The 25360-nt window shown below is 42.7% G+C and overlaps 1 protein-coding gene and 1 long non-coding RNA gene across 3 annotated transcripts; one reads left to right on the top strand and one right to left on the bottom strand.

Annotated features, from left to right (window-relative positions):
* Positions 1 to 884: 884 nt before the first annotated feature.
* On the bottom strand, positions 885 to 25067 carry rcsd1.S (RCSD domain containing 1 S homeolog). 2 transcript variants are annotated; one of them, NM_001094471.1, is given in 7 exon segments: positions 885 to 3337; positions 3870 to 4349; positions 5537 to 5746; positions 6318 to 6389; positions 6695 to 6778; positions 7773 to 7874; positions 24735 to 25067. In NM_001094471.1, coding segments are annotated over 7 exon segments (1083 nt in total). In that variant the 5' UTR covers positions 24741 to 25067; the 3' UTR covers positions 885 to 3208.
* LOC108709274 lies at positions 3125 to 11262 on the top strand. Its single transcript, XR_005965747.1, has 4 exons — positions 3125 to 3226; positions 4250 to 4357; positions 7767 to 7893; positions 8174 to 11262. It is a non-coding gene; the product is annotated as an uncharacterized LOC108709274 (long non-coding RNA).
* Positions 25068 to 25360: the final 293 nt, after the last annotated feature.

The raw sequence follows: 25360 nt of genomic DNA, 5'->3' as shown, positions 1-25360 counted from the left end.
AATACTAATGGATTAGAGAAGAAGGAGAGTTGTGGGTAGGGAGCGAGTTGCGGCTGTGCAATTTGTGAGTTGTGACAAGTTGTGCGGCACTGCGAAGATTGTCTGGTGTAGTAATATGGCTGTCGAATCCGGTGCACTCTTCGTGTGGCGCAGACACTATAGGTGGGTGTAGCAATGGGGCAGCGTTCTACTGCAATGTCTAATAGAGGGCTTGCTTCATTCGAGTAACAGTCAGCTCCGTGAAGAAATTCCCCTACTCTCTCTTGTACAGGGAGATATTAGAGCGGCCGTACCTTCCACTTACCCACAGGCTCCCGTGTTCACTAAAGTCGCCCATTGGAGCGTCTGGTGTTTTTTAGAACTGACTAATTGCTTAAAAATAACTATATTATTCCTGTTATAATACATGAGTGATACTCAGAGTTCCCTGTATAACTCAGCCTGCAGACTTGTGCCTTTATATGGTCACAGAACCCCTCAGTGACTTCTAATATCCTTATCATTTACAGTAGGGGGTACATTATCCCTTATAATACATGAGTGATACTCAGAGTTCCCTGTATAACTCAGCCTGCAGCCTTGTGCCTTTATATGGTCACAGAACTCCTCAGTGACTTCTAATATCCTTATCATTTACAGTAGGGTTACATTATCCCTTATAATACATGAGTGATACTCAGAGTTCCCTGTATAACTCAGCCTGCAGCCTTGTGCCTTTTTATGGTCACAGAATCCCACAGTGACTTCTAATATCCTTATCATTTACAGTAGGGGGTACATTATCCCTTATAATACATGAGTGATACTCAGAGTTCCCTGTATTACTCAGCCTGCAGCCTGCAGCCTTGTTAGCGACACCCACACAGAATAAAGGATGAAACAGCTTTGTACAAATGGTAAGTATTTATTTACTCTGTTACAGTCAAGTTTTTTCTGTTTATAAATGAAATGCTCAGATTCAGCTCAATAAAATCAGCCCTTTATCTTGTAAAATTCCGTAGCAGAATATTCACATTTCACTTGCACAATATAAGCCATTTGCACCACCACCCCCCACATGAGGCAGCCAACGAAGTGTTTATCAGCAGGTAGAAGGCTGCAACCCCTGCTCTAAATGATACAGGTGACAATTATAGGCCTATTGGGATAATACAGTGTTTGTGAATTGTACAGAAACACTTGGGCTAATGACACATGAACCTGTGACAGTTGATTGTTAGGCCCTGACATGCACATCTGAGTATTTATCATGATATATCTATGTGATATGACACAAGGGCTGTGTAACAACAGCACTATTAAAGCTTTTGCTAAATGTTGAATAGAATTATAAAAATGGAGGTCCTTATGTGACGACAGCTTTCTTTTGAACGGGATGGAAGTTGGCCAGTCCGGCTTACTCGGCTCCACAGATCGAATTCGAACACCTTCAAAGCAAGGGCGTAACCTTAACTGTTGTGGGGTTCAGGAGGTATAGGGGGCCTAGTGATGCACTAACTAATAAGCAGTTCTATAAAATATGTCAAAAAATGTAAGGGCCTCTAAAATGATTTTTGCTGTGGGGCCCAGTATCTTCTAGCGGTCAGTGGTGCCAGTACTTGCACAAGAGCTAGGGGCCTACTTACTTCATATAATTTTGATTGTGTCGTCCGATTAAACCAAGATATTTGCTGTGACAGCTAGAAGAAGGGCTTGATAAAGAGCTGGTATAGCTCGAAACGTTGCCGATGCACGAATAAATATCATTTATCACAGAACAGAGTGCTGCTGCAGTTACTTCAATCCAAGCTAGAAGAAGATCTGGTACCTCTTCATTTCTAGAGGTAGAAGATGGGGGTTAAAAATATAATAAAATGATTTGGGTGCCCAACCTGTCTTTTTTGAAGTTCAGCTAAAAACAATACATTTTCCATTAAACTGAACGATCATGTGGGCGTCCATTTGACTAATCAAACCTTGATCCTGAAAATTGAAAGCAACTTTATTACCATTGGTGGTGGTCTGTACCCAGTGCATGTGTGAAGGCTCCTTATGTCTTGTGACTGTTTGACTGTGGGGCTCAGTATTGATTGAGGCACAATTTGTGCCTCAATGATTGTCAAGTGGATCTAAGGTCAGCTGGTCACCCTATTCTCTGGACAAGAGCTTGATGAGCAGCAACGCTCGGGAGAAAACAATTAATACTTCTATCAGGGTAAAGCAGATCTTGTGATGGTCTATACACTCTATAAAGTCACAACAACACGTTTCATACTTTTTGTATGTAAAAGCAGCAAACAGTGAAATCTGAAGCTAAATGGGTATAAAAGCCTGTTTGGCAACACATTGGTGGAGTTGAGTGAAATGCGTCGCCATGAAACAATAGAAAGAAAGAGTAGTCTACATGTTGCAAGCTAAAGAGGACCTTGACTGAACAAAATGAAAGCTTGAGGAGCAACAAATGTTTGGTTCCTTCTTCTGAAGCTAAGATGCCCTGTTGCCCTTAGCCAACGACATGGTAGTTATCTGAAGCCATTGGAGATGTTTCCAGAATCCAGAAGATCACGCTGATTTTGGCAGCAATCATTTTTTGTGGCATCCTGGCACTGAATAGAGGATGGGTTTCTGACGATCAGATATCTCCTTCTTTCTCCTTCTTGCAGTCTGGTGGCATGTTCAAGTACGTTTTGATTTTTCCAGAATCCAGAAGACCACACTGAGTTCGGCAGCAAGCATTATAGGTTTTTGTGGAATGCTGGCACTGAACAGAGGTTTCTGAAGATCAGAAATCTACTTCTTGCAGTCTAATGGCATGTTCAAGTACATTTTGCCGTTGATTGAAATACGTTATTCATTGGGCTGCCCATATGTACTCCATAAAAAAACCCAAGCGACTCTTTGAATATGTAATGTGACCCAGATAAGAGGAACATCTGATATAAATTAGAAATAGGTGAGGCCATAGTACTTTGTGCTCTGGATATCGACGATCTTCCATCCCTTTCTAATGCAGTGCCAGCCAAGATACACAAATTTGCTCCAAAATGATAAATAACAACAGTTCGTAAATAAACACCACATGTGCTGCAGCATTTGAAAAGGCAGTCTCCTTCCATTGAGTTTCATATTCATCATTTATTCCCAGCAGGAACAGTGCACGCCCTTGATTCCTACACGTGGGGGTCGGACAGACTCAGGTGCCTCTGAATTCCCACAAGGAGGATCCCACTCATGATCCATGTTTATAGTAAGTCGTTTCTGGGAATACAGCAGAGAATTTAGCAAAGCTTGTAGTCACAAATATCATTTGCCCTCCTTTATTGGTCACAGTGAAGCCTTCAATTTTCTTTGTCCAGGTCTGCCTAAATGAAAGGGAAGAGGGGTTAGTATCTTCTTCAACGGACCGGAATACCTGATTTTTTAAATTATTTGCTCTTAGTTTTCTTTATCAAGTGGACACAAAATTATTTGCCTGTTGCTTTGATTTCACTATGAAGCTGTGTCACCTTGCAGTTTCAGTCTTGGCTAAATCTCTATTGTTCTTAGGCTGAAGTGCAGCTTCCTACTATAATAGGCCATTCCTAAATGACAGACGTGTGTGAGAGTCCACAATAGAGACACAATCATCTCAAAGCTGTTGGCAAAACTGTGTGTTTTTGCCTGATTTTGGATTCTAAGACTGGCTTGATAAATATTGGGCTGCTCCCTGGTCATTTATATCAGTTGGAAAGGCTAAAATGTTGACCCCATACATACAGTCTGCAGTGAGTTGATGCAGGTGTAGGTATTCCCTTGTACTTAGCATAATTCAACAGGAACAGCCCCTTTAGTTTGCAGCAAAACTAAGGTGTGGTAAATGGCACGGTAGATGCACATTTATATCTGCTTACCTCTCCATTAGATTTACTTCCTTCTGCATCCGCATCCTTTCCCAACAGGTCACATGGCTTCTCTTCTGTAGTTTCTATGTTGGTGGGCCCTGTAGGCGCAATGGTCGGCTCTTTGGGATCTGATTCATTTACTGTGGTTTCTTTTTCACAGTCCTTTTTAGTATCTTCATCTCCCTGATTTGCATCTGATTCCCTCTCTGTTTCTGTTTCTTTCCCATCTCCGGACTTTTCTTCTTCACTTTTTTCTGATGACTCTCCTGTTGGCTTTGATGTTTCCTCCTGGGTCTCAGTAAGCAGCTCAGATTCCTCCTTGTTCTGCTTTTCCTTTGGATTGAAGACTTCATCTGCGTCTTGGGTTTTCTCTCCGTTTTCTTTTGCAGTTTTGCTTGACTCTACCTCATCCTCGGTCCCAAACTCTGTCAGGGATTTGCGGAATCTTCGGCTCGGAGGTCGGCGCTTTATGGAGCCTTTTGTACGAAGCTGCACGGGTGAGAAGAGATGTATGATATGTACTATTTGTACAATACAGTTAGGGTGAGAAATGAGTGCCACTGGTACCCCTGGAACTATATAGCAGACTATATTACCCCAATGTTTCTATATATCTGTAACTTAGTTATGAGCTAAGGGCGCCCAGCCTGAAGGCCGGTTAGGGGGAAGATTTGGGGTGAGTGCTTATTTGTGCCCTGGGTACCCCTGGAACTATAGCAGGGTGACTGTTACCCCAATGTTTCTATATATCTGTAACTTAGTTATGAGCTAAGGGGGCCCAGCCTGAAGGCCGGTTAGGGGGAAGATTTGGGGTGAGTGCTTATTTGTGCCCTGGGTACCCCTGGAACTATAGCAGGGTGACTGTTACCCCAATGTTTCTATATATATCTGTAATTTTGTTATGAGCTAAGGGGAATCAGCCTAAAGGCCGGTTAGGGGGAAGATTTGGGGTGAGTGCTTATTTGTGCCCAGGGTACCCCTGGAAGTTTAGCAGGGTGACTGTTAAGCCCAATATTTCTATATATCTGTAACATTGTTATGAGCTAAGGGGGGCCAGCCTGAAGGCCAGTTATGGGGTGATTTTGGGTGAGTGCTTATTTGTGCCTAGGGTATCCCTGGAACTATAGCAGGGTGACTGTTACCCCAATGTATTTATATATCTGAAACCTTGTTATGGGCTAAGGGGGCCCAGCCTGAAGGCCGGTTAGGGGGAAGATTTGGGGCGAGTGCTTATTTGTTCCCTGGGTACCCTTGGAACCAGGGGTGCTTCGCCAATGAGGCAAGTTGAGGCTGTCGCCTCAGGCGGCAGCGCCCCACTAGGTACCAGGGGCAGCAAAAATGCTGCTCCTGGTACTTTAAGAGCGAATTTCTGGGGTGGGGGGGGCAGCAGTAACTGCTGCTGCCTCAGGCAGCGGAGGGGCCAGGATCGCCCCTGCTTGGAACTATAGCAGGGTGACTGGTTACCCCAATGTTCTATATATCTGTAACATTGTTATGAGCTAAGGGGGCCCAGCCTGAAGGCCAGTTAGGGGGAGATTTAGGGTGAGAGCTTATTGGGCCCTGTTTGATTGGGATAAAACACTGGTTTTATCTCCCTCTCAGTCTGAGGACAGATAAAACGGCAATTTATTATTCGAAGTACTAGTAATCAATATGAGTATTGTGTGCAGTGCTACCTTAGCTGTACTCAGGGTATGGGCACCCTCTGGTGGGTTTTCAAAACTGACAGGAGTTTCATCTGATTCGCTGGAACGAGACTGGATTCCTGGGCTGCCAGGCGTCAATGGGGGACTGCTGAACGGAGAGGTCATAACTTTCAGGCCAGGGCTCTTCGGCAACCCTCCTCCACCTGGTAGAAGCACAACTGGAGGGAAAACTAAATTGGCCTGTAAGGGTTACAGAGGAATAATATGTTACACAGGAATGTCTGGCCTTCAAGCCACAGTTTTAGCACTAAAGCTACACACACGTTTCCAGCCGGTGCATGTAAAACATCATGCTGTTGTGAAATGTCAACATATTTCTTTCCAGCAGAGGGCACCCTTGCTCCAAGGATAATGCACCACTGGTGTAAACTGAATAAAGAATCATTTCTTCCATCCCTTTTGCACGTTTGGTTCAACTCACTTTGTCCTCCAACTTGCTTGGCCTGTATGGGCTAAGGTCAGCTTGGTGATTCAGCCAACTGAGAGGGCTAGATCTTTATCTTTGGATTCTAAATATTGGTGCTGTCGTAGAACTACAACTCTCAAGTCACAACAACAAGGATATTGCCATCTGTAGTTTAACAAAAGCTGAAAGCTGCAGAGTCACTGGTACTCTATTTCTATACACACCCTTACTGTCCCTACACCACCTGGCCTTACTATCCACCTACCGCACCACCCAAAGTTACAATAGCTTCCCAGACACATATCCCACAGTCCTCAGCTGCTTGCAATGGAGGGGGTCACTCACCTGAAGCTTCTCTATAAGGGGAGAACTTTTCACTTTGATTTTAGACTGCAGACAAGCCGGTGGGGAGACTCTCTAGATGGGGACATACAGTGGGAAAAACACAATCAGAACTTTCACAGTTAATTTCCCTTATAACACCCAAAAGTCAGAGGCGCTCATGCAACACCTGCTGCAGCCCTGTTGCAGCTCTCATTGTTTATTTAGTAGGTTTAAGTGGGTTAAAAATGTCAGTCCATTAAAACCAGACCCTGCATGGCTATTACACCTAGTAGTAGTAATGCCTTGCTTGCTTTGTAGCTACTCCTGCAAGGGGGCACTCTTCATATGAGGAGACGGATCTGCGAACTGTAAACATGGTGATACAGTACGGAACTTACCTCTTCGTCATTGTGCGTGACCTCTGGCTTGTATAGGGGGAGGGAGCAGGGGGGTCTCCTTCGAGTTGGTTTTGGGGGGGGTATCTAAAAAGAGGAGTAAATGTGAGTAACTCAGTGAGAAGACAATAGACACTGATATTGGCACCAGCCCACCCAGCTACATTGGGGTTCAATAAACAGGAAACTATGAAATATTAAAAAAAAATCGTCAGATTCCCCAAAGGTGCGTTCCCCAAAGATCAGATTTGGATGGACCAAGCAATACTCATCATGTGCAAGAACCAGCAGTGCAGAAACACTGCTGTCAACAGAAATAGCATTTACACATAACTATAAACCCAGTGAGAATGAGTAATGCATGGGTCTTTATGCCATGTCTTTTGCACCCAACCACCTGCAGAAGGGCAGTACCAGGCTAGATTACGCAAAAAAAAACATTGGTTTTATGGCGAATTTGCCATTTTGGTTTCTCCCTGGTGAGAGACAAAGCCAAACAATTGTCAACCACAAATTGATAAAACTGAGACCCAGCGGCAAACTTGCTCAGATATGGACAGACAAAGTGGAAGTGCAAGAGGTGATGTTGTTCTGAATGATTTTGAGCAATATCCTATAGTTTTGGATTTTCAAATGACAGACTGGAAGATGAATAGGAGACAGCTGGCATGAAAAGATAAGTCATAAATAATAATGATATTTATAGCTCCACAATCAATCTGCTGTGCAAAGTCTCAAGCTGGGGGTTTGCCAAAATTTACTGCGTCCTACAGCAAAATTATTTTAGCCCTTCCCCAAACTTTGGGAAGACAGACCAATCCATAACTCCTGGTCCTCCCAGGAGTCACAGGGTCTTCTTCCACTTCAGTTGCACTCCTGGGCTCAGATAATGTTGTTGGGCAGGTACAGAACAGAAAACTAAATAAAAAAAAAGATAATTTCCAAGATATATAGATGACTGCAGTCTGCAAAGTAGGCTTTGGGGGAAGTTTGCCTATTAAAAATGCTTTGGGTTTATTCCTATGTGTTCCTTTAAATGCACAAGGAAATAAAGCTTTATTCTTTTGTTTTGCAGAGTTACCTCTTTCCTGGGGCTGTTGCGCTGCTCTCCAAATATCCCTGCAAGCTTTGCCACTGATGGTACTGGGGCCTCCTCCGCTGAACTGATATCCGCTGATTTCCCCTGCAAGTCACAAATAAATGTGAGTTTTGGTCACTAGCAGAAATGAGATATCTTGCAATCAATATAATGATAATAATATATATAGATTATTTTAAATATAATGTATAAGTGCAAATGAAACTTGGAAATAAACTAAAGCAGTGCATTTAATTGGTTTCTTTCCCATGGCCCATTAAAGGGGCTGTTCACCTTTAAATTAACTTTCAGTATGATGTAGTGTAGAGAAAGCTTTTCTGAGATAATTTCGCAACTGGTCTTCATTTATTATTTATGTATTTTTTTTTTTGTTTTGTTCACAGATCTTCACTCTGGAATTTCAGCAGCTATCTGGTGCTAGGGTCCTAATTATAATTACTAATTATAATTACTAACTAGGCAGTGGTGTGAATGAGAAACTGGAAGATACAAAGGAGAGAACCTGAATAGAAAACAAAAGTAATAAAAAAGTAACTAAATAAAATTGAAGCCTCACAGAGCAATAGCTTTCTGGCTGCTAGGGTCAGTGACCACCCATTTCATAAAGCTGGAAAGAAACAGACGAGGAACACAAATCCTGCCAAAACTCTTTAGAAAAAACAGATGGAAAATTTGCTAAGAACTGCCCATTCTATAACATACTAAAATTCAACTTAATAGTGAACTACCCCTGTAAAATGTAATATTTATCACTGTATATCTCACTATTTATCCAGCACCCAACAGAGGAAAGGCCAGGCCCTTCTTGAGAAAGTTCTTGATGCCTCCAGCAGGCCTGCGTTATCATTCCCGTGCCGGGAACATTGCACAATATAAATTCTCAGACATGAGGTCAGTAGGGACATCCTCACCACGTCCCCAAGGAGGACTGTTTATCTTCAGAGCTTAGAGCATTCCGTCCATTGTGTATTTCTCTATTATTTCATGAGATCATTTCTGTTTGTCCCCCCCCACCCGTGCCGCTCCCTTAGAATGGCAGTACTTGAAATATTAAGAATTCTCTAAATACTCAACAGAACAAGGGCCTTAAGGCTTCCATTGGCCGACGAGAAAAGCAGAAAGAGACATATTCCAGACATTTTGGCCTCAGGATTCTTCTCCCCCCCCCAAGCCTCATTCTGGGTTCAGTTTATGGGAAAGTATGTTCATTATGTATATTAGTCTGTTTTTTGTGCAAGTCATATTTTATGTAGGTTTTAGCAACTAATGTCCTTCAGTTGAAGACAATATTAATGTTAACACCACTCACAATCTCTGACCAAACATTTGCTCCTTGGAAATGGAATACTAGTGTGTTTTGAATGAGCCATCAAGTTCTTAAGATTAAGGTTTGGGGGCACAAGATTGATAATACCCCACCCCCCTTAAAGAAGTAATATTGGAGACATAGACAGAGGGCTGTTGGTCTGGGAACCACTGATACTCTCAGGGTCTCATCCAATTCCCCTTTTGGAGTCAGAAGGCAAAGTAGATGGTTTCAGAGGGAGTTATTCTCTAAATCATAGAATTTACTTTAACATAAGGTTGAACCTGATGGACATATGTGTTTTCTTCCTTACCCCTTGATGCTGCAATATGTAGTAGAAGGCCATGTTTGTTCTTCTTTTGGAACTACTGAGGCTTCAAGCCGTAGTAACACAAGATACTACTCGAGCATTTAAGAAAAACTTAAGGTCTTTCAAATGATGCACTGTATGGTCAAATAATCAGGACACATTTGTGTCAATAAGTTTCTGGACACCCTATCTAAAAAGCTTGACCTCCACCCAACAGAATGCCTGTGGGAAGGATTGGAACCTTATGCCTGATCCACCCAAAATCAGTGCCCAGCCTCACTAATGCTAGTGTTGGACTGGGGTGTCCACTGGGTTTTTTCCGGTATCCCGCCAGCCCAGTGTGACCCTGGCTAAAGCTCTTGCGGCTGAATGGCAGCAACTCCCAGCAACATTGTTCCAACATCTAGCAGGAACCTTCCCAGATGAGTAGGGGCTGATACATCAGCAACAGGAGGGGACATATTCATCCCCTTGATTTTGGAATAAGACATTGGGGAGGCAGGGATATAGATAATTATGGCTGTAACGGGCTTTTACTGTATTGTATTGTTGTGTTGCAATATCAGGATACTAAACAGCTGATGATCTGCACAGTATTCTGTGTCACTCTGGCCAGGCAAGATTATAAATAGCCCAACAGGAATGAGATATGAATCTGTGCCAGCCTTTGGACAGCACCATGATAATCAATGCCAAGAATGAAGATTTCACCATGGGGCAGATGTCCAGTCTCCAATAGATGTGACACTCGAAAGCCGGATGTGTATAGAACAAAGAACTCCTCAATGGTGGTTTTGCCTCACATCTCCGTCTATGTTTTTATCTAGTCTGTACTGAGGCTGCACAGCCCCCCGAATATTATCACTGGGCAGAAGATAAAGCAGTCGCCATGGCACAGGACACAGAGACAAATGGACACGTTCATGGGACACCAACAAGAGAGGTCAAGGGAAGAGACATTCTGTAATGGAAATGACACAGCTGGATGATTCCAGTAGGGTTATAACGGCTTCTGTATCGAGTGGGAAACGGTCTTGGAAATGGGGAAATCTGTATTTGATCACAATGTCAGAGCCATTAAGGTCACTGTGTCTTGACTCTTTCATGTGAGACAGAGTAAGCCATTCCAGCAACTGACTGCCTACACGATGGTCTCCTCTGTACCACAAGGCTTTTACCCTACTAGTCTCAAGAGTTTTCTCTCTGTTCCCAATCCATTTAACTCATCATCCCCCATCCTACACTCTAACATCTACCCTTCTCCATTTATTTTCTTCCACTTTATGCCCCTGCGTTCTACCAACCTCCCTCTGTTGTTGTCTGTCCCCTCTTCCAACCATTCCCTGCTTCCCTACCTACTTCCATCCAGCCTCTGTCTCCCCTACATTCATTCTCCTGGTTCCCTTTCTGGACCTACTCTCCCATGCTGGATCGACCAATTACCAAGAAAGTCTGCATTATACTACACATTAAAAGGGTGGTTCACATTTAAGACAACTTTTAGTATGTTATAAAATGGCTGAGCAACTTTTGAATTGGTCTTATTTTTGTTTTTTTTTATACTTTTTCAATTATTAGCTTTCTTCTGGCTGTTTCCAGTTTTCAAATGAGGGTCACTGACCCCATTTAAAAACAAATGCTCTGTAAGGCTACAAATTTCTTGATATTGCTTTTATTACTCATATTTCTAGTCAGACCCTTTCCTAATTATATTCCAGTATTTTATTCTAATCAATTCATGGTTGCTAGGAAAATTTGAACCCTAGCAACTGACTGCAGAAATCACAAACTGCAGAGCTTCTGAATAAAAAGCTAAATAACTAAAACAACAACAATTAATAAAAAATGAAAACCAATTGCAACTGTCTCAGAACATCACTCTCTATATCATACTAAACATTAATTTAAAGGCTAATAACCCCTTTAATGTAAAGGAGGAATCATCACTTTTACCCTCATTTAGATGACAAACGCTACAGGTCAGACTGTGTGTCTTTGAAATATACAGTGAACGGAGCAGCTTAAATATAATTGCGCTGCATAAGGGAAATAGTATTATAGTCATTAAATACCATAAACAGCTGAAGGAACAGCTGCACTGAGGCTGCTGGGAAAATGTGTGCCAATAAGGTTAGAGCTGGAAGAGTCTGAAGGACAATATACTGGAAATGACAAACAAGTTCCTCGAAACAGGCAGATAAAATGATCAGGTCTCTCTGCAATCTGGTGCATTGGAAACTTACACTGTAATATGGGATTGTTAGGATTAATTATGGTTTAGTTGCACAGACTATAAAAAGAGAGGCCTCCCCACTGGGCTATCACCTTGCAGCTCCACACTGGGTGCCTGAGATTGGTACAGGGAATGCAAATTCTATCCAAGATGTAATGGGACAGTTTTGAGGATGAAAGCCGGGCCATATATGTGCAGATTTTAGCCTTGTATCCACCGAAATTGTATCCACTAAAAATTCAGATTAAATAAAGTAGTAAAAGAACAAATCAGACGATGTTCTGGCCTTGACAGATAGTAGTGACAGTCACCCATTGATAGTGTAAGATATGCAATACTTGCAGCGTCGGACTGGGGGGCCCGAGGCCTCCACCGAAGACGCAAAGTGCACTCTGGCCCCCAAGCCGCACCCCTCCCCCCCCCAGGAGGATGGAAGCCACTTCTGTGCAAAGACTGGGTCTGGGCCGGCGGGACCCACCGGGTTTTTTTCCGTTGTCAGTCCGCCACTGAATACATGCTGAGATATTATCGTTAGCCGACTGAAATCTTCTATTATTGAATATTGAGGAGTTTCTCTTCGAAGCTCTGAAGTGTCTGATCCCATTGTAATCGACTGAAAGCTGACAATGAATTGAGATTATTCAGGCTTAGAGGTGTATGTGATAAGCTCTTTAGGGAAGGAGTTTGTCTGGCTCCTCCCCTATAGGAATGCACAGGCAGAACCTCTCTTCTGCATGTTCTGTGGTTGCAGAACTACAACTCCCAGCATTCTCTTCACCACCAGCTAGCTTGACTCCAGCTCATCTGTCAGTGGTAGAAGCATTTAGAAAACATTGAGACCCTAGACCCACAATCTAACATTATCCCTTTTTTGTCAAGAGTCTGCAACATTACAGAAGGGCATACAACCCTATTCTGGGCTTTTTTCGCCATCCAAGCACTAAAGCTAAATTACTCCTCACTGATTTCATTGGCAATCACCTGGAACCACTGGCACACTTACGTATTGGGCAGAAACAGGACAGTCAAGAGAAATTCCAGGTGTCAAACATGCAACGTTAATATGTGGTCCATTTGCACATTGTGCTGGGATTCAGCTAAATCCTGAAGCACATCTTTTCCATACTATTGAAGGTAACGGTAATATAGTAAGGCAATAGTGTCAGGGGAAGGGGTTGCTAATGGATAGTATGTGTATAATATATACATATATAATGTATATACATGTGTGTATATATACTGTATATATATATATATATATAAATTCCACTGACAAAGGTGCACACCAGGATTTTTCGGTTTAAAACTCCATATTTATTAAATACGTTTAAAACAGGAACCGGCCAACGTTTCGGTGATCTTGATAAAGGTCTTAGAAAAAGACCGAAACGTTGGCCGGTTCCTGTTTTAAACTTATTTAATAAACATGGAGTTTTAAACCAAAAAATCCTGGTGTGCACCTTTGTCAGTGGAATTTGGATAATGCAGCTTTTTTCAGCGTAGCACCCAGGTATGTGATCTAATTTTTGGAGTCACTCATGGATGGTGTGCGCTAGGACTTTGAATCTGTATATATATATATATACTGTATATATATATATATATATATATATATATATATATATATATATATAATGAATAAAGTAACCTCTGTTGTAAAATGGGGATAAGTATATTATAAGTCACGAGGAGTTCCATGACCAAATAAAAGCACAAGGCCAAAGGGCTCACTGCCCCATTTGAAGGTAGTGGGTGGGTTTGGGTTGAGCTCTTCTACCTGCTCTCCCTGCCCTTACACTGCTGGCATCCGACTTCTGGTTTTATAGGTGCGTGCCTGTCCGCTCCTTTTGTGACATCATCGGTTGCCTTGAGAAAGGTCCCTGAGAGGACCGAAACGTCACGTTGGCTACATATGCACTAATGAATATACTACTTTTTCACTGAAATCCTGGTGTTGCTGGTCTTCTTTGTACTACATATCTTTTTTACCAGGCACCCAGGTATGGAACCAAGAAGCGGTGTGCCACCCTATTGACTATATATATATATATATATATATATATATATATATATATATATATATATATATATATATATATATAATGAATAAAGTAACCTCTGTTGTAAAATGGGGATAAGTATATTATAAGTAACGAGGAGTTCCATGACCAAATAAAAGCACAAGGCCAAAGGGCTCACTGCCCCATTTGAAGGTAGTGGGTGGGTTTGGGTTGAGCTCTTCTACCTGCTCTCCCTGCCCTTACACTGCTGGCATCCGACTTCTGGTTTTATAGGTGCGTGCCTGTCCGCTCCTTTTGTGACATCATCGGCGGAGCATGTCTATAAAAGGAAGCCGGGTGTGGGGCGTGCGCAGGTCAATGTTACTCGACCCACACATCACTAATCCTCATATTTTCCCACAAGAGGTACTTTATTTATTATTATACACACATTTTAGTGAGTCTTGTGACAAAAATGACATCCGTTTATAACTGATGACATCACTAAGCCATTTATAAGGATATCATTTACAGGATATTCATGGCTTTTATGTATTTATATACATATAGGTAATTGAAGTCAGGTCTTGGGGGGAAAAAAAACAAAAGCCCCAAAATGATGAGTGCAATACATCAATTACGTTTACATTTTTCCTTATCAGCACCCAGACATTGGACTTTAGTGCAGAGTGCTCCTTCCAGGTGTCTTTCTGTCTTTGTTGCTCTCTGTCTCTCTCTACATATATATATATTAGTGCACATTTCATCTGGCCTTACATTCTCCACTGAGAACGTTCCACAGAGGAGGATGCAGGAATTGGAAGACACTCAGTATGACATTCCCTGCATGGTTTGGGATGTGATAGTGTCAGTGGAAACAACCATGTGATTGTGAGTGTCAGTTACAAATATAAAATAAAACATCTCTGGGCACGGCACCAACAATTTGTAGAGGGGGCTCATTACTCTCCCCCCCAGCATTTAGTTGTTTTCCCTGCGATCATAGAAATAATTTCATACAGACAGCCAGGAGCCACTGTTCCATACAGAGTCCCATAGATCCACTCGGGGGATCCAGTACAGAACAGTATCATCCACTCCACTCATCCAGTCCAAGAAATGATGATTACAGTATAATGCATAAAACAGAATATCAGTACAGTATTGACACTATATTATAGAATAATACACTGTACTGTACTGTACTGTAAAATGTACTGACTCTATACGGTATAGTTCAGATACACTGTAATAACAGGTATATAGTAGAGTACAGTGTCAATATATAGTGAATAAAGTACCCCCTCTTGTAAAATATAAGGATATTATAAGTTACCGAGGAGTTTCATGACCATATAAAAACACGAGGCCGAAGGCCGAGTGTTTTTATACAGGTCATGGAACTCCGAGGTAACTTCTAATATCCTCATATTTTGCAACTGGGGGTACTTTATTTATTATAATACACAAATTTTAGTGAGTCATGTGACAGAAATTACATCAGAACTCACCGTTTATAACTGATGACATCAGAACTCACCGTTTATAAGGATATAATTTACAGGATATTCATGGCTTTTGTGTATTATAAAATAATTACTACAGTTCAGTGGCATGGTAGAGAACTGATACTATATCCCATAGGTATACAGTCAATTATAGTGGCAGCATAGAAGCTGTCAGTACAATGGAATCACAGTATTATACAGTATTGATATTGTTCATTATAGCACAGGAATATAGTATATTGGAAGTGACAAAACCTTCTCCTAAAATTCCTTTTTTTTTTACTGAATTTCCTGTAGACTGATGTTCACTTGCTGTGTTTTACAATATCTGCTGATCAGAGCCCAACTGTAGACCAATTTCCCTCTCTTAGGGCTCATTAATATCAGCATATACATGGAAATTGCGTGGAAACAGACTACAATGCTAAAATAGCATCATAGTATTATATACTACTGACTGTACAGTATAGCACAGATACAATATAATCATATAGAGCATATACAGCAGGGTATATAGGGATATGCAACACAGTACAATGAAATTACAACATTATCCAATACTAATAGTGAACACTATTAGACTAATGGGATAGAATAATGCTACATCCATGCATTAAAATACCCCTAGGGATGCCCTAGCTGCAGCCCTCCGACTGTCGTTAATCTTTAAGTCTCAGTGATACTGGGAGTTGCAATTCAGCAATAACGGAAGGGCCATAGCCTGGGCATTCCTCTGCCTTTCTGTGCCTACAGGTTACAGTTGTGGCTCCACTCACAGTGACTGAGATCCCTCTGCGCTTTAAAGATCCACCACCTGAGTGCGAAATGCATGGGGCAGAAATCTGCAGGTCCCTGGAGATTAAAGGGAGGCTGTCATGTGAGTAACAGCTGTGTAATGTGGGTCAGATGGGAGCATCCCTACTATGGGAAGACAATAAGGAGGCGTCCCTAGGGAGGAGGAAAGCTCACTTCTATTTATAAGAGATTGACAGCTTTCTAAAGCGGGGAGAAGATCTGCCCAATACTGAGGGTACAGTTAAGACCCAATCTAACTGGCAGGGTGGGTGGCAAGGGGAGTCGGGCAAACACAGCTTGGGAATTATGCTAAAATCACAGTTATAACCTACCCAAGTGCTATCAGCACAGAGGATCTAATAAGCAGTCACGTGGTGTCTAATATAGAGTGACATACCCAGCATTCCTTCCCTGCTGTCAGCTAGCTTTGCTATGTTTAAACAGACAGTGCTTGAATTCCAGAGACTGTCACCATGAGGGAGTGGCAGTGGCTATGGGAATAGAACAGGAGGGGCTCAGTGGTTTGTTATTGCTAATGGGAAATCAGGTGCTGCAACCCCCATTAACTAATACAGAAGGTTTGATCTTCATCATCAATGAATCTGGAATAAATTAAAGGGGCAGTTGCAGGGGCCAGAGGGGGGTGGCAGCTGGGGCAGGAATGGGCTTTGTGGCTGAGGCAAGGGGTCCAGGGGGGTGTGGGGGCCCCTGAGGCAACAGTCGTGGTGGGCCCCAGGCTCCCCAGTCTGATGCTTGCTTGACACATGTGCCTAGTGAGAAAGCTATACTCAGGTGAAAAAAAGAGGCTGCTCTGATGTTGTTCTGCTTAGAAAAGGTTTGAGAAAGGTTTCTAATTTTTTTCATAAGCAGAAGAACATCAGAGCAGCCTCTTTATTTCTCCTGACGACTTCCTTGGCGGTGCTGTTGTAACAAAATTCATTCATATTAACAGTACTTGTATCCTTTATTATCTTGGAATTAAATAAAAATAAATAATGAATGTAAAAGACAAAAGTGCTTTGAATAGCACCCTCATCAATTCTGCACTCATTTATTTTAAAGGTTTGCTTATCCTTTAAAATGGTGTCTATGGGAGACGGTCATTATGTAATACGGCCCTTTCTGGATAATGGGTTTCTGGATAATGGATCCCATACCTGTATATAAAAGACAGCAAGATAGAGCAGTGCACCAGGGCCCATAAGAATCAGGCTGCACCACTGTTTGTGACATGGGAACAAACAACGAACGTTACAACCACTGACGGAAAAAAAAGGAACCACGGCAAGTTTTTAAGCGCATGGTACAGACAGCCTATCAGCAGATTTCTCCACCCACGTGACCCCTCTGTGTTACAGTAGTGCTAAATTCTTGCACGCTGCCTCTAGTCGTGAAAGAGGAAACATCTGTAGCAAGAGCGGAAAGTAAAGAAACGATCAAACAAGCAAAAAAAAACCTTCATAGTTGTCGTCACCCAAAACAGCAGAAATGCTCTTAAAATAGACTCCCATGCCACAGGGGACATTGAGCGGATCTAGCAGGTGTGTCCTGAAAAAATGGCAGCCTTCACCAACATTAAACATAATGTTAGATCTATATCCCTGCTGCAAAAGTGAAGGCAATGTACACTAAGGGGGTTATTTATCAAAGGCTCCAATTTCAAATTTATGTGAATTTTTTTTTTACTCTAATAAATTCGAATGTACTCACGACTCGAATGGGAGGTTATTTATGAAAATACTCAAACGTTTGAATAGGAACGACCTGAAAATTCTAATCGAATTTGAATCAAATTCAAATCGAGTTCTCCTCCGAAAAAAAAACTTGAATGTCATGAAGGCAATTAACATATTCTCTGCCATTGACTTCTACATGAACTCGGCAGGTTTTAGGTGGGGAATATTTGAATTAGAACTGTTTCCATGGTCGAGGTCTGATAAATCTCACATTCAAATTTAAATTTTCTGGTGGTTTTAAATTCGAATTTGTGAGTTCTGACACACAAAAAAAATTGAATTTGAATTTGCCATTCGAAGATTAATAAATCTGCCCCTGAGAATCAGATGTTACTGGGCCCCACTGCAAATTAATTTTAGGGCCCCAACATATCCAGATATTGTCCTGTTTTACCAATATATGTTGAAATCGCTGATTATTTGGGCCTCCTGGGCCCCCCTGCAGTCACAGGGTCTGCTTCCTCTGTAGTTACACCCCTACTTAGAATTCAGGTCTACAGTAGAATCTTAAGGGAACCTGGTTCTTTTCTGGTGCACTGATTCCACTGCAGAATTGGCATTGAGCTTCTCAGTGTCCCATTGACATGTAATTTATTGTGGCCCCACCTGCAGCAGCAACCAAGTCACTTTGCCTCCATCAGGTTCGGAGAATGTGTCGTATATCTAACAAAGCTGTCAGGAGAGCTGGAGAAATCACGGACTAAAATAACACATAGCCGCTTGGGTTCCAGAGACTGCATGGCGGCAGCAGCCAGTTTACAGAAACAGTACAGATACAGTATCTGATAAATACAGCCATAGACCCACCAATATTTTCACAAGAAAGATCCTTTGTGTGATAATCGTTGCATGTGTGGTGGGAGACAAGGCGACACAGCAGCATGTTTATATAAACTATAGTAGTACTTATCTGTTATCTACTGTGTATCATGTGCTTGAATGGCTGCCCCCATGGCTACACAGCAGCTTGTTTATATAAACTATAGTAGTACTTATCTGTTATCTACTGTGTATCCTGTGCTTGAATGGCTGCCCCCATGGCTACACAGCAGCTTGTTTATATAAACTATAGTAGTACTTATCTGTTATCTACTGTGTATCATGTGCTTGAATGACTGCCCCCATGGCTACACAGCAGCTTGTTTATATAAACTATAGTAGTACTTATCTGTTATCTACTGTGTATCCTGTGCTTGAATGGCTGCCCCCATGGCTACACAGCAGCTTGGTTATATAAACTATAGTAGTACTTCTCTGTTATCTACTGTGTATCCTGTGCTTGAATGGCTGCCCCCATGGCTACACAGCAGCTTGTTTATATAAACTATAGTGGAGTTTCTGAAGCAAACACACCAGTTTTACCAGTGCAGGGCAACACAGAAAGCTACATGCTGCATGACTGTTTGCAATTCTGAATCCGGATGCAAAAATGAATCATCCAGCTTTATAGGCTTGGTCTCCCTGAAAAGAAACCAGCTGCCATAAATATCATGTCCCCCTACTCTCCTCTGCTACGTCGAGACCATTGCAGTCTAATCAGGGATGAAGCATGGGGGTTTTATATGCCTGGCTTTAGAGGGTAAAAGTGTATGAAGCTCCTGCCTACACCCAGTGACCAGGGAAAGCCTGATGTATCCCTTGTGTTTCACATTTCGGAAACGCATAGTCGCGCAAGATGGTGTGTTGTGATGAATTGTAAGCAAGAGCGTGTGCCGGATACTAGCAGCATCTGCCGCTTGGCATAAACACTTTGTAAATCAAGGCATGCACAGGGCGGGGGCAGCATCTGTATGAAATACATCTGGAGCTGTCCTAGCCTGCAGTCGTCCAATTCATGGGGTACTACCAGTGACACCATTAAAAATAATGTGGCCCTATATATTTTATTTAGCAGGGCCCTCCCCTCAGGGGGTCGAGGCACCTTAGAACAATGTGAAAATATAATTATATATGGAGTTGGCACCTTTGCCAGTGTATAATAACAGTCAGTAATTGAGGGGGACTGTAGAATGACATCACAGGACAGAGCATGGGCAGGTCCAATGGAGGTTTTGGGGGCAGAGAATTATAGTAAATTACAAGTAAAGCTTGTAGTGCCGGCCCGGCTGATTTACTGCTGAAATACAGGCTGAGTGGCATCCCTACCCATAGAGCAGCCAGTTACAACCAGCACACACACTTGATCCTCCCAATCTCCCCACACGCAGCAAGCTCCGTTGCTGTCCATGGTTTAGGCCATAGGACTATTAAGGCCTGTACTGCCCCAATGCTAGAGGCTAGGTTACCTTGCTGACTACAACCCTCAGCATCCACCCATTGCTAGACTACAGCTCCCAGCAGGCCCTGCTTATTCCCTGCTCAGGCTTAATAGGGAAAATTTAGCAATGGATGCCACAGTTAGCCAGGGGGAAATTCCTCTATATACTTTCTATATGATTCTTTATAGGGGTGACAGTGGTTTGGGGTCTGAATACTTGGTATAGGAAAAATCCACCACCCCCAGGTTTCTGCTTTATTAAAAAATATATATATTTTAATGGGGGCGATCTTGTCAGCTGAGCGGGGGAGAAGGTTGCATTTTAGCAAACTTCCCTTTAAACAGTCCTGGCATGCTTGGGATTTTATTTTACATGTCTCCTGCTCCTTCCCATTGTGTTTAAAGGGAGTCTGTTACAAACACAGCTGTTCCTCCTGAACCTCAGGCATCAACTTAGCATTTTTGGTAAAGTTGCACTTTCAGAACTATCATTAAGGCTGATGGCGCTGGGGTGTTAAAGCAGCAACGATCAAAACGCCCCTGGGCCATAGACTTAAAGACACGTACCCTGGTGACATCGATAACTGATAGTGCCTGCTTCCAAATGTCCAACACTGGGATTCCTGGAATTCCCTGGTTAAATATGACCGGGGTGTGGATAAGAAATGCTGGGAGTTGCAGCCCACAGCATTTTAGCTGTAGATGAATCACAATATTCAGCAGTCTGTGGTGGCTAACCTGTCTCCTGGCCACCTGCACCTCTTGGGGAGGGGGACTTGCCCTTAATGTCAAGCGAGCTGCTGGATTCTCGTTCACAGGGACTATATAACCCCATTTTCAACAGGACTTGTGCGGATCATACATTTAAAATTGAAAATACTTTCCCTTTCTAACTTCCTGTTGTAATTCCTGGTTCTGACGAGTCACTATTTGTGGAGAGGTAGGAAGTAAAATAAATATCCAATTCGCACACAAGCTCTTTACTTCATGAATTGCTCATTATCTCAAAACCTGACAAATGCTGCAGCATAGGGAAAGGGGTTGTTTATACGGAACTCATTATCTCTATTCAAACAGATTATCCTGTTTACAGGGAGTTCACAGAACAACAAAACCATTTCAATAAATATTTATTTTTTATACTGCCCCTTGAGGTCTCAGGTTCTTGGAACCCTAGACAAGAGCCTTGAGGGGTAGATAGGTACAACTGAGTAACCTTTGGCAGCCAAAGAAGGAAGAACTAGAGGAATTCAGGTGGTGTGGGCTAAAAGGAACTAAAAAGTGCATAACTGTAAATGTATTTAATCAAAAGTGTTATTTGGCATTCACAAATCTCACTGTAACCACAATGCATTGCTCGCCCTCACTTTATGAACTATGAACAAATATGCCAATTACTTCTTAATTCCCTGAGCCCAACGTTGCATTTGACTTAATAGTGTAGATACCGCCTTAAAATTTAGAGGCATAAACCCAAATTTGCAGGCAGTTGAGGTTTTTGTTTATCAGCAGTTAACATTTACTAGCCTGGTACAGTTAAAGGAGAACTCCACCCTAAAACAGTTTCTGTAACATGAAAGAAATGAAGAGAATGGAAAAGTTGCAATTTGTCCTAAAATGCTGAAGACTACTAATGAATTGTAAGGTTGACTACCCCTTATTATATACATTATCCTGAGATGCAAATCCTGCATCCGTGTGACCCTAGTTACGCCACTGGATGCGGCAACCTGCTGCTACTGCCACCTTCACAGTTCCAGAGCAGCAACTGGCACTTGATTCAGAACAAAAGGCAGAAGCAAGTGCCACTATACAGAAGTGAAAGGTGCAGCTTTGGACACAATTTGAGCAACTGCTGCTTCAATTTTTAAGCATTTGTGGCCTTAAATTGAGCCCTTATGAGTGTAAATGTGGTTGGCACAAGCCCCGAACTAGCGATCCAAGCCCCCTTTCTCTGCACTTATCGCCACTCTGAAGGACCCCATGGGAGCTCAGGCCTGGGTGAGATCACACCCCGCGCACCCCGATAGTTACGGTACTGGCTGGATCTCTCAGGTGCAGTGAAATTCACTGGCTGATTTAGAACTATGTTGCTTTACTGACCCAGAAGTGACCAGTGGTTGCAGGCGATTCCCATAGGAATTAAGTAGACTGTGCTAAAAAAATTCAGGGTTACTAAATGCGTGCAATTGCCTAGTGTGTCATATGCCTAGTAGTCATATCCCTAGTAGTGGCAATCACAACTAGGAGTTGCTGGTTTATTTCTAAAATGACCCTTCAGTAAGGAGTCAACTCTTTTTTAACAAATGTCCCCAGAATTCCTATCTCTGTTCTATTAAGTACCTGTTAATAGACTTGGCTCCAATCAGGGGTTCACTGACCTGGGGGCAGACCAGCCCTCCAAATGCTGTGGATTTTGTTTCGGCACCAAAATGCGCACTTTTCAACAGCTATTTGTAGTAACTTTAAGGATAAAAAAATTAAGCCATGCCCTGATTTGCCCCAGCTATGCCCAAACTTGCCCCCATTCTACAAAATACCCTGTACATGTTCCAATCTGGGACTTGGATGCATTCACATTACCTATCATTTACCTCCAAGGCACTGGCAGAGAGCCCCGACACAGACAGCAAGAGAAGAAAAGTGCTCACACACCCAGAACTTTTTTTATTTGTGAGTCTATATTGACAATCTAGTCAATATACATACAGAACCACTGTAATATGTGTGTGGCCAAAACATAGGACCCCTGGTACAAAAGGGCACATTCATTGCTTACACATTCTGGTACTCTTGTGACTGCATCTGCTTCCTTTCTGGTAAGAACAGCAGTGCTATCTTGCTTTTTGGCAGAGATTCCACATTTCCTAAGCAGACATCTCAAAAGACCTAAAGCAGGATAACTTGGCCTTTATCTGAAAGGCGTGTTTACATTGCAACACTGCTTGCATGAGAAGCCTTTAACTGATTAAACTATAGTATGAGGGGGAAAGATAAAACACATTCTGTCTGCAGTAGAGAACAAACCACTGTTAGCTTATGTATGAAATAAAATGAGAGGAAGGGGGTTGTGTGTTTATAACTTGTCCTTTAAAAACTTTGGTGAGTACTTGTAAAATTTGACATTCATGGAACTCTGCTCTTTGTCACACATTTCCCTCTCTGGAAGGATCAGAGTTTCCGGTGCATCATTCTGGTGTGTAGCAATGTTACTGCAACTGTGCTTTGGCAATGGAATGCACTCTATTGGGCATCAGTTACAGAGGAACTCTTACATTTTCCTCTTTTTTTGGCTCTGCCCTACTTTATTATACTTTTACATTAATTGTAAAATACAGTAATTACAAATGTATCAAGTAAAGTTGGGAGAGATGGTGCCTATAGTAACAGTGGATAATAGTCTCTGGGAAGGGAGTGTGACTGTGGGATAGCAGGTATAGTAGGGAGAGATGGTGCCTATAGTAACAGTGGATAATAGTCTCTGGGAAGGGAGTGTGGCTGTGGGATAGCAGGTATAGTAGGGAGAGATGGTGTCTATAGTAACAGTGGGATAATAGTCTCTGGGAAGGGAGTGTGACTGTGGGATAGCAGGTATAGTAGGGAGAGATAGTGCCTATAGTAACAGTGGGATAATAGTCTCTGGGAAGGGAGTGTGACTGTGGGATAGCAGGTATAGTAGGGAGAGATGGTGCCTATAGTAACAGTGGGATAATAGTCTCTGGGAAGGGAGTGTGACTGTGGGATAGCAGGTATAGTAGGGAGAGATGGTGTCTATAGTAACAGTGGATAATAGTCTCTGGGAAGGGAGTGTGACTGTGGGATAGCAGGTATAGTAGGGAGAGATGGTGCCTATAGTAACAGTGGGATAATAGTCTCTGGGAAGGGAGTGTGACTGTGGGATAGCAGGTATAGTAGGGAGAGATGGTGCCTATAGTAACAGTGGATAATAGTCTCTGGGAAGGGAGTGTGACTGTGGGATAGCAGGTATAGTAGGGAGAGATGGTGCCTATAGTAACAGTGGATAATAGTCTCTGGGAAGGGAGTGTGACTGTGGGATAGCAGGTATAGTAGGGAGAGATGGTGCCTATAGTAACAGTGGGATAATAGTCTCTGGGAAGGGAGTGTGGCTGTGGGATAGCAGGTATAGTAGGGAGAGATGGTGCCTATAGTAGTAGTAGGCAGAGCATAAATCTTACCCCTGTCTTTATTGAAAATGTGGCCGCATCATTATGAAAAATCCTAAGCAATTAGCTAGTGACCAGTTTATTGGGTGAGGTTCATGTTACATTCTTTAATGATATTTGTGCTCAAGGGACAAGATGAAGTTACTTCAGTGCAGCCCATCGTTTTCCCTGGGATGAAGTATATGCACAATGCACCAAGCTGGGGTGCAGGGAATCCTGGCAGGACAAACTGGAGCAGCCTTGAAGGTAACTGGGGCTGACAATTAGATTAGAGAGCCCTGGGCCATGCACATTGTGGCTGTTGGAAGCGTAGGTACAGGGCAAGATGCAACAGTAACTTTACTTGTCAGCACAAGAAGAAATTACACAAATGGTGAGTGATGATCTATAACTCTCAGCCAAGAAGGATGATGGAAGTTGTAGTTCTAGATTATTACCCACTAGACTGCCTGCAATGACTTCCTACACATAAAGCACATGCACACCTATTTAATAAGGTCAAATATGCCAACCCTCTCCTTGACAGCGGCCATACCCCACGCATTTCACCCGAAACCACCTACCTCCTGACAGGACGCAGTGTGAAAGTAAGTGACTGCTGATTTCAGCTCTTACCTCCATTTCCTTCCTGGCTTCAGGGCCCACCAAGTATCCTCTACCCTGTGGGACCCTCTCGATTCTTCGGTGCAAGTTCAGTTCGGCCACGAGTGCTGGCGCTTGGGTTGCACTTGAGAATTTAGCAACTATGTCCCATAGCTTCCAGATAGCAGAGCAACCCTCCCCACCAGTAAAGCCCTAGAGAGAGAGAGAGAGAGGAGGACAGAGGGGAGGGGAGGCAATGAATGTTTAAATATAGACACCAATCTAAACAGATAGTGCACTTCCCAGGGTGCAGAGTAGCAGAGAGGGGGCAAGAGCAATAGGGACGGCTCACTGCTCAGCTTCCCATACATGGGACACAATGTGTCTATTTCCTCTCTGTTTCTTTTAGTCTCTCCGCCCCTACGCGTGGGTCTGTTTGGTGGTTTTTTTAGCTAAACTGGGCATTTCCAACCTGCGGCTGCTCCTGGGGTACCATTCCCAGGCTCTCCCAGTTCAAAGGCTTTTCATGTTGCTCCACTATTTTTAGTCATATACTGTGAGGGTTAGTTCAAACGAGGAGATTCTGGGAGATTTTGTCGCCTGTCGACTAATCGACTTTTCTTCTGGGCAACAATCTCCCCGAACTGCCTCTGCTTGTC

The sequence above is a fragment of the Xenopus laevis genome, chromosome 2S (genome assembly GCF_017654675.1).
Source record: "Xenopus laevis strain J_2021 chromosome 2S, Xenopus_laevis_v10.1, whole genome shotgun sequence".
NCBI lineage: Eukaryota > Metazoa > Chordata > Amphibia > Anura > Pipidae > Xenopus > Xenopus laevis.
The sequence above is the reverse complement of the archived record's forward strand: the minus strand, read 5'-3'. Positions and strand labels throughout refer to the sequence as shown.

What these genes read in the sequence shown, in the direction of transcription:
- rcsd1.S (XM_018248374.2), bottom strand. An exon ending in CCCTTATAGAGAAGCTTCAG is followed by an intron (nt 5,747 to 6,317) that starts GTGAGTGACCCC and finishes TAACCCTTACAG; the next exon opens with GCCAATTTAGTTTTCCCTCC. An exon ending in GAAGTAAATCTAATGGAGAG is followed by an intron (nt 3,342 to 3,869) that starts GTAAGCAGATAT and finishes CCTTTCATTTAG; the next exon opens with GCAGACCTGGACAAAGAAAA.